Genomic DNA, 13,278 nt, shown 5'->3' with positions numbered 1-13,278 from the left:
TGAGCTTCGGTTTGCAATCTTTGGCGCGATGCTTTCCCGTCAAGCATTTGACACAGAGGTTAGCATGTTTCACCGTTTCTGATGGCTCTGTGATAGAGAGCCTTTTGAATTTATCACACTTCCAAAGCGGATGTTTTCCGTCGTCAAGAGGGCATTTCTGAAATCTTATCTTTCTATCTTTCGTAAAAGTGGAGTTTTTTTGTTGATGTCTACTTGATCTGACGCTATTTTGTTTTCCTCTATACAAACTTTATGGAATATTCTTTGTTGCTGCAGTTTTTCTTCGCTCAGGAACCAAAGATTCTTCTTGTAGCCATTCGTTCAATTCAATCAAATTTGGCAGCTTCGACCTATGCGACGCGATTTCAATGTGTGCAAACCATCTGCGTTTTTTGTCTGCCGGTTGTTCATTGACTACCATGTCTAGATTACTTGATAAAGAAAAATTGTTGCTGTAAACGATTTGTTGCAGAACGTTTACAAAATTTCCGACTGTGTTAACAAAAATAACAAAACTCGCCATATCATACGGCCTTATTTGTGGATGATTTTGAAATTTAGTCAATTGCGATCCTATTATCAAGTGCGGCTGACCCAATCTGCGCTCAAGTGTTTTGCAAGCCGTGTTGTACATAACGCCCGAATAACCCATACCAGCCAGTGCTCTGTTTGCCGGCCCAGTTAACAGCGTTTTCAAATGTGTCATTTTTTTTGTCTGATATAGTACTACAATCGACTGTCGACAGAAACATGCCACTCCATTCAGGCCAATCAAGGGGATCGCAATTATTTTTCTTAACTTAAGATTTGGTAACGTTCAATTAACTGAAGAATTTACTGGGTGCATATCCTACTGGTTAAAGCCGTGTTTCGGACTTGATTGTGAAGTATCAGAAATCTCCAACTTACTATGCAGCCCTTGGTTTGAGCTCACCGTTCCCGTAGGTTGTCTGACTGGAGCAATGCCAAACACACCATCTTTTTAAGAGTTGCCTTGTGGCATTAGTGACCCCAACCAGCTCCTACTGTATTTCCTCTGAGATGAGGCTGCAACATCGTTTGCATTTTGATGATTGTCACCCTGTGCTTGAATAAGTTTTCTGTTTTCGCCCAAATAGTCTTCATCGTCACTGCAGCTGATGTTGTCCAAGAAGCCTCCACTGTCTTTTAGAACTGGCTTTTCCAAATTTTCAGGTTGAAGTTCGTCTTCCTCGTCGGTGTTAATTTTGAGTTTCAACATTTCGAGTGTCTTATGCTCCTCGAGTTGTCTCAACTGCTCCTCTGTCTCTCGAGCTCGTCTTTCCTGTTCAATTTTCAATTTCTGCTTCTGACATGCAACCCTCATTTTCACTTGGGGTTTTTCTTTCAGCTTGTGCTTCTTCTTTGCGTTTCAAATCTTCTTCAGTTGAAAAATCAGGTAATGCATCTATTTTAGATGATCGGTTTGTGTCTCACTTGCGCTGGTGTTCTGAGTTGGCTCAATATTTTGTCCTGTTTCCTTCTGAGCCCCATTAACCGATGAAACGGAGTGAAGGAGTTATCTCTTCGACAAAGCTCACTGACTTTGTCGTCTCCATTGACATCATCTTCTGGTCCCACAATACCAGGAGTTCTTTTCTTTTCGAAGACAAGTTTCTTTGTTTCACTTGCAGATCTGCTTTGTGCTTTGATGAGACCCGTGTGCTGTACTGTTTCATCTCCTCAACTATTTTCTCGTTGAGGGCAAGATATTGATCGAGATTGGTTTTGATGCTCGCTGCTCTACTTAGTTTAGAGCCAAATTGTCTTCTGAGTTCTGCTCTTTTCATTTGAAGATCATTATGTTTTTTCTGTATTCCTTCGCCAATTTGATAGTGATATTCCACATCTTCCACCGTTTCAAAATCAGTTGATGGATGAGGTGTACCACCACTGCGGGCTCTAGAGGGACTTTGTTGCTTTCTTCTAAACATTTTTGAGGTTGTCTGGGTCGGCGCACAAAATGTTTGGGCCTATCTTAGAATATCAATAGAATATTCAACTAAGTTTTGAGGCGGCCGTGATCGCGTTATAAATTTCTCTCCCAAATAAGAAAAAATAGAAAGGACTGTATTATGAGATGGTTAATTTGTTGTCTAATTGTCCACCAATACAAATTATTAAGACATAAAATGAAAAGTTAAACAAAGCGTGCGTAATATTTAAATGGATATAAGCTCACTAAATACCAATGAAAGCAAAATCAAATCATATTTACAAATGGTACATAAACTTCAGAGCTTTTATAGTAAGAATCAACAGAATCTTCTTTTAAGTTAACTGTTTTTCCGTCCGTTTTATTAATCAAAGACAACCTTTCTTACAGGAAACATAAATACTTGAATAATTTTAATACTGGCAATTAAATGAAGAAAGTGTACGTAAAACGAACATATAAGATTGAAACAGATCAAATAGCACTATACTAGCTGAGTTTTGAGTGCACAATCAATAAACAATACAATTAAGGTATTATGAACTAAAAAACAGATTTTCACATTTTCAGCTATGTACAGGTTGTGGCTGAAATATGCGGTTTTTTAACAATATCTCGGAAATTAAGAAAAATATCAAAACCAAAAGGGTGAAGTAGGGCTATCTTTTTAATTCTATAAGCAATCTTAGTTTCGGGGAAATTTTTCAAATGTGAATAGCTCCCACACTAATGATTCAATTTTCAGCAAACTTGGCATTGACTAGCATTAGTCTACAATATAGCATATGAAAATCAATGAACTAAATCGGACAGGTAGTTTTTGAGATAATGAGATTTAAATGTCAGTCCGAAAAATAGCCGGCCCTATTTTGATTCTATCAAAATGCTTTCAGATGCGGTCAAAATCTTACGAAATATGTGTAACTAATGGCCGTAAATAGGTTCCTTCAACAGTTTTGATTGTTGCCATTCTAGCTATTTTCTCGTCTCCTTCATGAAGCTTCTGAATTCTGGCTAAAGGATAGTTGAAGTAGGTCTCTTTCTCATCAACCATCCAGACTAAGTCTGCCACTTTGATGTCCTCGCCTGATTCAGTTCTCGATTTTGTTCTGCGTTGGGGTGAGGGTAGATATTCGCTCATCCACCGCTTCCAAGGGGCTTTCAATTGCCCGCTGATGTGTCCAAATTTTTTCCGATATGAAGCAACATGGCTATCAACACCAAAATTTGTCAGCCGATAGACATTGGTGAGATACGTCGGTGAAAAAAGATAGACAATGGTGAAAAAGAAAGTTCTATCTCAAAAGGGTGAGGTAGGGCTACCTTTTTAATTCTATAAGCAATCTTAATTTATGGGTAAATTTTCAAATGTAAATAGCTCCCACACAAATGATTCAATTTTCAGAAAACTTTGCAGTGACTAGCATTAGTCTACAATATAGCATATGAAAAAATAATGAACTAAATCGGACGTGTAGTTTTTGAGATAATGAGATTTAATTGTCAGACCGCAAATGCAATAAACACTAAAAAACGTACTTTTTACAACGCTTTTTACAATGCTTAAAAACGTATCTTCACCGCAATTCTTACATTTTGGAATAACAATAAATTGTTCTCGAGTAGAATGTACAATTGTTTGAAATACATATGGTATAAATCATGTACCATAATATTAAATCTACTCGACAGGTCATCAATAGGTCCAAGAGGTCCTAGTCTAGAGATGATCAGTACCAATACTATGATCAATGGTGTGAATGCGTGGCGTATCATACTAAGTGAAAATAGGGGGAAACCTCAAAACGTATTTCTGAACTTTATGAGATCTATCGAGATTTGTTAATAAAACAAAGCAAAAAGTTCCATGTTGTCCACGATAAAGTTGTCCCTGAATTTACATAAAATGTAGCAATTTTTATGGTTGACACCTGGACCCGGGTTTTTCACAACAATAAATGTTTTCTCTGATTTGCAGCCTGCGATCTCTCTACTCTCTGGCGTGGGGATGCAAGATCTTCTTCAGTTTCTTCAGTGACTCCCTCCCCATTCTGGGCTACAGGAGATTACCCTACTTGGCCATGGCCCTGGGTGTCATATCTCTCATACTCACAATCATGGCACTCAAACCAATGCCAGAGCCTTACTATGCACGCTTTTCAAAATCAATCTAAGTTTTTTGGTCTCTATTTCAAAAAAATATATATTTGTTTTATCCTCTCAAACGTTGTGCAGTATGACCGATTGTAACTAGCATTTTTCGCCTTATCCTCCCGGGTCGAGGTTTTATCAAAAAATAATGTAAGATTAGCGGTGAATAGCGGTGAAAAAAATTTTTTCCACCTCAAAGCGCCCGCATCTTTTAGCGTTGAATGCGGTGGAAGCGGTGAATTTTTGTAAGATTTGCGTTGAATTTAGCGGTGAAAATTTTTTTTCACCGCATTCACCGGAATTTTTACAAAAAAGAAACTTCCGTACACGGGTTCGAACCACTTACCTCGCTCATGTCACCAACTCTTTACTCCACTGCGCCAACGCATTCTACTGGTAGCGGTGAATAATTTTTTTCACCGCATTCCTCTGGTAAAAAATTCACCGCTTAAAATTTCTTTTTCATATCACATTCATCGCATTGAGCGTAAATCTTACAATTTTCAGTCAATTTAACCGCAACTCTTACACATTTTAGCCATTTTTAGTGGGGACACCTCGACCCGGGCTTTGCAAGTCAGCAAACGGGAGTAGGAGGGGGGGGGGAATGTGACTGAATTTTTTTCCGTCTTGGGTGCACGGATCATTGTCACTTAGTAAGTCAGCACTGAATCATGATATCTCATTTCTGAAATATTAATAGACCGATTTCCGTTGTTTTTGTTCACATTTCCCGTAAATTTTTTTAGTAAATTTTTGTTTTTTTTTTTAAATTCAGACCTTCTAGCCTAAAATACTGCCAATTATTCTCTTTTAGCCCACTTTGTTTAAATTTACCAGAAGTAGAGACCTGAAAACGGCTAAATCAATCTTTTTAAACTCCAAAATAGGGCTTATTTTGTTTCGGCTTCCAAGCAGAGCCTTCTTGAATTAAAATATTGACTGTTTGACGCTAACTTTAGTCGATATGTCTCCAAAATGCATCTTTAATTTTTGACATTTTGAATTATTTAGTTTGCCAAAATAGCTATTTCGCAAATATTTGGATAAGTTAGGTGTTTTTAAAAACTTAAAAGGAAGTCTTGTGTTTGCCTGCAAATTTTACTTTTTTGTCTCATTACTTAGTCGCACTACACAAAAATTCCAATGGGCTTCGTTAATTGCTACACTTAAAACTAAACAGTGTATTCAATTGATATCTAAAGTTTCATATGGCTTTGTGTCAATTTGCATTAAGAAAAAATCAGTGAAAAATACCTTATTAACATTTACCTTATTAAGCTGTCGACCTTAAGCTTAGTCTCATTCAAAAGAGCTCAATCTTTATTCCATTTGAAATAAAATTGATTCTAAATTTTTTTTGTTTATTTTTAACTAATGTTTGGCTTTAGTACTACGACTAATAAAAAAACGTTGCTATTGCTACAGGTTTGCGCTTTTTTGAGGTTCAATTTATTTACTTGAAAAATATCACCCGAAAAACATTTACGGCTAAAAATGCCTTAGAGATCATATTTAATTTTTTGGGTGAATGTTATTTGGTTTTGACTCTGCGCCAACCTTCTCTCGCAAAATGCATTGGAGTTTTTAGTTTTTACCTGTGCTTGTTGTTCATTCAAACTCTTCTGGATTACGAAAGATATGTTTCTTTTGCATACTTAAATGACGCAAATCAATAACTTCAAATTATAGCTAATGTCTTTAATTACTTTCAGTTGAAAAAAATTTAAAAAGAAACGAAAGGGTTTTGAATCTTCTCCTTTCTTGTTCTTGATTTCGTCGTAATCTAACTTATTTTCCGTGTTGGTAGGTGTCATCAATTTATTTCCAAACTTAACAGTATTTTTTTTGGTTGGTTGTATTTTTTGATTGGTGTCTTGAGCACTTAGACATTGTTTTCATCAGTTTATATGAGTTTTCAATAATAGTCAATTATCCATGTCGTCTTTGGCTTCTTTACAAAGACCCTCAAAGTGGGTTGATTGAAATTCAAATGTGACCCAAGTGAGAAATTACAAAAAAACTCAGTTTACCATGGTCTTAATAGTTTTTAAAATCTCATAGTTTTGGCTTCAATACCATTGTTTCGAAAAATTGTTTGTTAAATTGTGATTTTTGTCTCTGTTTGTTGTTTCTGTTAGTCTTATAACAAAATCTCACTCATAATGAACGCAATTGGTTTTCCAAATTGTTGCAAGGTATTCTACTATTGTTTATGGTCGACAGCTCATGGTTTTATGACGTTTGAAAAAAAAATTTTACAAAAAATTCAATGGATTCTTGAGACTTGCCACTTTTTATCCTTTCTTTGTCAATAGGCAGCTTAGCCATCACTGTGAAATCAGATTGTATCCTCTTTATAGCCAGTTAACATCAAATCCGTTTCCACTGTTTTAAATTATCCCTTTTTAACTAAGGGTTTCTTGGCTTTGATACTGTGCGTATTGAGTTTTTAGGGATTTTTGAGGTCGATCTTTGTATCTTTGCCACAATATCACTCTCTAGACGAGTTCTCATTTGGGAAGGTTGCCTTTTTTGAACCTGTTTATTGTAAAAAGATAATTTGTGAATGTTACCTCACTGGATTGCTAATCATTTAGCAAGTCTCACAGTTTTTGGGCTAAATTGATTGATTTTTTTTCAGGATTTTGCTTCTTTTTTGTTGTTCATATTGTAGTCCTATGACCTAAACTGAATAATTACATGTCTGAATTGCTTTAATTAGGCAAATAAATGAACAGTTTTCATTTGCTTCCTCAATTATACATCGAGTGGTATAAATGAATCGGATCTTTTCCGTTTGTGCCCTCCAGTACATTATGCACCCCCAGCTACGGAGCACGTGTCATCACATGGTATATCATTATGTAGAAATATGGCACGTGCGTCGGGGGGGGGGTCGCAAATAATTTACGCCCACTAAGCTGGGGGGCCCAAACGGAAAAGATCCAATGAGTCTTTTATATCATTCCAGTTGTTATCTCATTGATTTCATTCAATGAAGCTAATGAGATAACAACTGAAAAAATGGTTTTCAAAGAAAGAAACCTATTTTCGGACTCTGTAGTTTATGTCCTCTGTTATCGAATCAATACGGAGTCTCACTAAGGATAGGTTTCATATATATATTTTTTTAAGCACTGTACAGGTTTTTTTGTGTAGTTTAGATGTTATCTGATGTCATTTTGATATTATTGTTGTGTTTTCTTAAAACAATAACAATAAGACATCGAGTAATGAGTTAGCTAATGTATAATTTTCAGTTTTACGTTTGTATTGTATCGCGTCTCATTAATGACAGGTTTCGTTCACCCTCTAATGCACAGCATTTCATTCAGTTAGTGGTTTCTAGAAAAATATTTGATTTTTGTATCTTTTATGTCTTTTCTTCATTTGGCACACCATTAAGTCAAATATGCGAATGAGCGCTATTGGGACATTATGTGCAATGGCACATTCCTTACTGAGCCTCCTTGTCAAGCTTCAGATTTATCTCAACAGTAGTTCAAGAAGATGATAACAAGAGAAAGCATCATAAATCAACATAGAAAATCACAACATGCTTTGTTTGTTGCCTGCTCTTTGTGCAACGCTTGCATTTTCCTAGTTTATAAGCCAACGCCAAAAACAATCTCAGTTTTTTTGGAAAAATTAGAACCAAGTAATTGACACTATTTAATGACACCCTATTCGTTATTCTGGGACCTTAATCAAATTTTTTAGGGACAACCAAAGTTTGAAACAATTGGTTTATTAAGAAAAACCGTTTTCTTGTAATTCTCCAAATTATCTAGTTTCCTAAAAGATAACTCCAATTTGTATTTCTTGTCAGATATATTTCCATGCAATGTTACACTTTTTCAAATTGTTTTTGAAGACAAAGACATTGCGGCTGAAAAAAGTAATTGCTTTTTGTATTTTTTTCTGTATTAATTTTTCATGGGAAGATAACTATTTTTTCAGGTTTCAAGAATTGTCAAACCCTGCCTGATAAAGAATTTGTTTAATATTGAATCGTTTAAGAACTCTTTCTTTTGCCAAAACACTCAATCAGCTCTCTTTTTCGTTGTCACTTCGCACGAAATTTTTATGAAAGAAAATTTTGTGTAAACCAAAACTATCTTTATCAATTAAAGACGAGTAGTCAGGTTTTTCGAATTAAAAATACTGGAGAAACTTCAATCGAGCAATGAAAACAGTTTTCTATAGCGCGTGGCATTTGTATGATGATCTTTTCAAGTATTGCCCGCGTTGTAAGGTGATTCCAGATAAGTGCTTATCGAGAAAGGACATTACAAACCAGCACCCTTGTCATTACATCGCAATTTGTGGAATTTTGAGACCAAAATTTTTGTAAAGTATCATACCAATTACACTGTTTTCATCCAATGAACAAAATATTAATATCTATTGTCTAATAGTTTTCATGAGATAAAATAATTGTTCCTTTGTTGCCATATCTCACCAAAAGCCTTTTTAAATGTATTAAGATACGTTTTGTGGAATTAAACAGCTAAAATGTACCAGATTTGCACTGTTATTTGATAAGAATGCTGAATCGTAAAAGATTAAAAACAAGGGGGCTCAGAAATCTGCGTTTGCACTTAATGGTCCGACACCGCCCAACCACTTTTTTTGACTTAATCGTACTCCAAATGAGGAAACAATAGAAAACTTTTAAGAAATCTCTTATTGGAGTCCACTATACAAATTAAACAAAAACACATAAGAGGGCCAATGGTAACTGCCATTAACGACAGTAAGAGACAAGACAAATAACAAAATCAAATAAATCAACAAGCACTTTCTAATTTTCTTTAATTTCCATGAAAAACTCGGAGTTGTATCGGACAAAATCTAAAACAAACCAGATGAACTGCATTTAACCAGAACAATACCCGACCTGTTTTTATTGAGAAAGGTAAACCAGTACACAGAAAAAAAGGGAAAATTTAAGAAATACGAGTACATTTCTTAGAACGATTTTAACGTCATGAAAACCAGTAGCTATCAATTGAAATAGTTCAATGGCTAAATTTAAACCTTCAAGCAAAAACATTGAGACTTGTCAGTATCCAGACCGTCATATGACTACAATAACAACAAATACAGGCAAAAATTGAAAAATCCTTTCAATTTTGAGAGGAAAAACTTGCCAATGAGAGGAAAAATCACAATAAATTCACTAAAGTACTGAATGTTATCAATTGCGGCTTTTTTCAACGAAATTATTGTAATATGCAGCTTGTCAATAATGCGTCAAGTGAAGATCCAGACAGCAAAAGTGAACCTCAAAGATAGGAACTTGTCAAAAAAATTGGACAAATATACAATTAATCAAACAATCGCAATCACTGAATACATCATTAGAACCTACTTGAAATGAGTGACCCTTATTACTGCTGAGAAATCGCCAAAGGTGCAGAAATAAGATTGAAAGTGGGGGATCTCAAACAACCAGTTTTTTTAAAAACAAACCTTTCAAAACTGCTAGACAAAACAACCGTGAGATTTTATATAGAAAAACGTAATTAGATTAATTTTTTGATCGACATATTGATGAGACTAAGTCAAATGACTACATATTGAGAATGAATACAGCTGGAAATCAAAAATTAACAAACAATTTTACGCAAACGGCGTTGAAGCCAAAAAGTTAGTGCTTTTCGGTGTAATTATCAAATTTGCTTACTGGTCTTCAATCGCCTGTCAAAAATAATAAATTTCGTCAGTGAAAATTCAATTTTGAGTCGAAATCATTGGAGTACGTAAACAACATGAAAAAAAAACAAAGGCGGAGAAGTATTTCAAAAAATACACAGTGCGCCCTTACAATCGAAGTATTTTTTGAACTATTAAATTCCCCAAAGAAATGAAAGACTGGTTCAGCTCTTGCTATTTTCCAATAAAAGCAATAGGGTTCCAGATGTTACCGAAATAGCTAGTTAGACAATAAAAAGCCAATATATCAAACAAAAGATAAATTGTGGATACTAATCGAGTTATATTACCAAAAAGAAAGCTTTACGCATCACTTGAGAGCTTCCCATAGTTTCTTTGACAGCTCCCTCAATTCCCAATTATCCATTTGACACATTAAAATCAGTCAGAACACTACAAAAAGAACAATAAATGCTGGAAAAATTCAAGAACTCTTTAATACCTATGCCGAAGCAAAACTCAAGAACTCATTAAAACACTATGCTGAAGCCCTTAAAACAATGAGTGCTTATTGCACCTTAACTGAACATAAAGCCGACCTCGTCTTAACTGAGTTTTGAAATGAAAACATTGAAATAAAAATATTTTGAAAAGACAGACCCAAAAAACAATCCGAATCATTTTTCGTTGCAAAAAGAATGATGGGACCAATAATGTCTTTGCTGTTGCTGCCCAGCTGTTGAAAAAGTAATGCGTGATAGTTTTTTGGGTAACGAAACTAAAAATAAGTCAAATAAACTGTGCATTTTTTTATAAATGTCGGTTTGAATTAGCGGAAGGCCGCAAATTGTTGTTTCCGGTAAATTTTTTTTTGCAGAACCGGAGGTACAATAAGTACCGGTTAACCTTGACAAAGTTGACCAAATAGGCATATTTGAAGCAATTTGTAATGAAAAAAATGAAAAAACAAATGCTGAATTTTCAAAAATTAATCGAGAAATATAGCCAAAACCGTTGGTTCAAACAATTCACAACTCCCTTTATGTTTAACCGTAAAACCAATGATACTATTCTTAAGTGGAGGCCAGTGGAGTTTAATTATCATTTCCTGAACTAGTTTTTGATTTTTGTTCAGCCACTCATCGCAGTGTCGCAGCCGAAAAGAATAAATTCAGTTAATTCTCAAGTAAGGAGGAGCCGAGGAATAACAATGAACGGATAATTTCTTTGAAGCTCACCGTCATTCCTAGATTGCTCTCTAACCATATCTTTAGTCGAAAAAATTTATCTTGCAAGACGGATGCATCGTCTTGCAAGATTTTACTCCAAATTCGTACAAGATCTTGCAGGGTCAATTTTTGTTACGATAATCAAATATCGTACTAGATTTTACAAGGTAACGCGCTATGTATAACCATTCCGTTTCATCACTCGACACTAGAATTTCATTATTCGAAGAATAAATTTTTTCCGGGTATATCCCCTGCCAAATTATGGCCCCCATCCCCTCCCCCCCCCCCCATTATGGTATGTATACCATGATTGGGGGGAGACTACACGATATCTGCTGGGGGATGGGGTTGGGGCTATAATAGGTCTTTGTCAGTGTTAAAATACTGTTTATAATATGTTGAAAAGCGTCCTGTTATTCTATGCCGTATCCAACTGCACCCAATCATTCGAGGATGTCCCTAACAACCCAAATGCGCCCAATGAGGCCCTGTCCTATGTGGTGTTGTTTTTCCTCTGGTACTGGGCCCTCGCCTGCTCCGACTCCACCATTGATGCTCTCATTACTCAGGTTCAATTCTCTTTTTTAAACCAAATGCTGCATATAAATCCCTCACCTTTTTACTCTGCGTCATTATTTTTTTCTTATTGGAAACGTCGTCGGTCGTTTTAATCCTCTAGGATAAAAAACATGACTAAAGTTGCATGACAAAAACATGCAGTTTGTGGATAAAGATCATACTGCGAAATGACTGCTTAATTGGTCTCGCAAGGATTTACTACGCTTGTAACGACTTCTCTCCCACTTATGACAGGGAAGACTTTGCACTGCCCAGTTCGTTTCAGCGGTTTCAAACCTGTCCGAATATTTTGTTTGCAGTTAAAATTGTGAACTGAATAATCCGCCGTATTCCAGATTACGCTTGCATTAGAAGTTTGGTTTATCCAGTTGTTGACTATTTGTTAATCCTAAATATTTCAACTTCAAATTGGACTGGTTTACTACAGATTAGATCATACGAGGTGTCTTTATGTATACCAGTTCATTCCGATAGGGAAACAAATTGAAGACAAAGATGTATATCTAAGACCTGTTTTTGCAATAATAATTTAAATTAAATTTAAGTTGCGTTTAGCACTTTCGGCTCACAAGTCGAAATACCAGAAGATGGGGGCAACAGCAGTTGAATAGCAGCTCCCGCAAATTCCAGAGACAGGACACAAACATACAATTTACTGCTCAAGATTTTTCTTCCAATACAAGACAATGTAACAGAAAACTAGTCAAGACACTATGCCAATTTAATAAGACATCATTAACAAGATTTGACTGAGTTTTTGGTTCATATTGTGAGAACTTTGATGAAAAACTTTACGAATTTTATGAAACTAGATTAGTCATTCAAAAATGCTACTGTACTTGTTTTGCTTGAGCGGTTGCTCATCCTCGCTTTTTTCATGTCAACGCATAAGACCTTTGTCCCTTGAGCTCAAAATGAAGCGGTTCTTGATGACTGTAGGTGTCAGTGATCTGTTTGTCCAAATGCTAGAAAAATTTATCAATACAGAAGTATTGCCAGATACGTTGTAATTGAAGTTTTCAGCAAACCATGTGCAAAAAAGTTGCTGCATCTTAAAATTCATTTATCTCAAATTTACAGTCATATCAAATTCTGAATTGATTTCATGTAAATCTCACATGACCCTAAAAGAATAGGCTTTCAGCCAATCGTTTTAAACTTATTAGAAACTATTTTAGAAAATACATGGTCCGTGACTTGTTAAGATGTTAACTATAGACATATAATCTTTTTTATTGCTTTCATTTGTTCAGTAGCTGTGTACAATTGAGACGATAAATAAAAACGTACTTCTCATAAGATACTGAAAGTTTATATTTTCTTATGTGACTGGTGACAAGCTTCGAGTTTGAATGCATAAAAAATAAATGATTTCGTCAAAAATGCTTATAAAAAGTTGAACCCATTTTGATTAGGTTATACGAATTAGGAAGCGTTACATGATTAAGTATTTGAAATCTAAGTTGGAAACTTTTTTGGGCCCTATTTTAAGAATAAGACCGAAATATTGTCTTTTCCGGTGAAAACTATAGTGAAAGTGTTCAAGGTCTGTCATTAACACTTATATGCGTTATTATGTAGTTATGGAAAACCTAAGACAACAGGAGCTCAGAGACGATATCGAAATTCAAAGGCTGGTCTTGACAAGATTTTTTCAGAGGAGTTTGGTCTGTATTGTGTTCAGCCTTTACCCATTTATTT

The 13,278-nt window shown here is 35.3% G+C and overlaps 1 protein-coding gene across 2 annotated transcripts in view; it reads left to right on the top strand.

The window, feature by feature from the left end:
* LOC142338467 (uncharacterized) overlaps window positions 1-13,278 on the top strand; it is a 43,491-nt gene that overhangs the window by 19,479 nt on the left and 10,734 nt on the right. For both annotated transcript variants that reach the window (XM_075388235.1, XM_075388236.1), the window contains 2 exons: window positions 3,933-4,106; window positions 11,423-11,567. In XM_075388235.1, the coding sequence (XP_075244350.1) occupies window positions 3,933-4,106; window positions 11,423-11,567 (319 nt within the window). The remainder of the gene's footprint in view (window positions 1-3,932; window positions 4,107-11,422; window positions 11,568-13,278) is intronic.

The sequence above is a fragment of the Convolutriloba macropyga genome, chromosome 4 (genome assembly GCF_964194025.1).
Source record: "Convolutriloba macropyga chromosome 4, txConMacr16.3, whole genome shotgun sequence".
Lineage (NCBI taxonomy): Eukaryota > Metazoa > Xenacoelomorpha > Acoela > Convolutidae > Convolutriloba > Convolutriloba macropyga.
The sequence above is the reverse complement of the archived record's forward strand: the minus strand, read 5'-3'. Positions and strand labels throughout refer to the sequence as shown.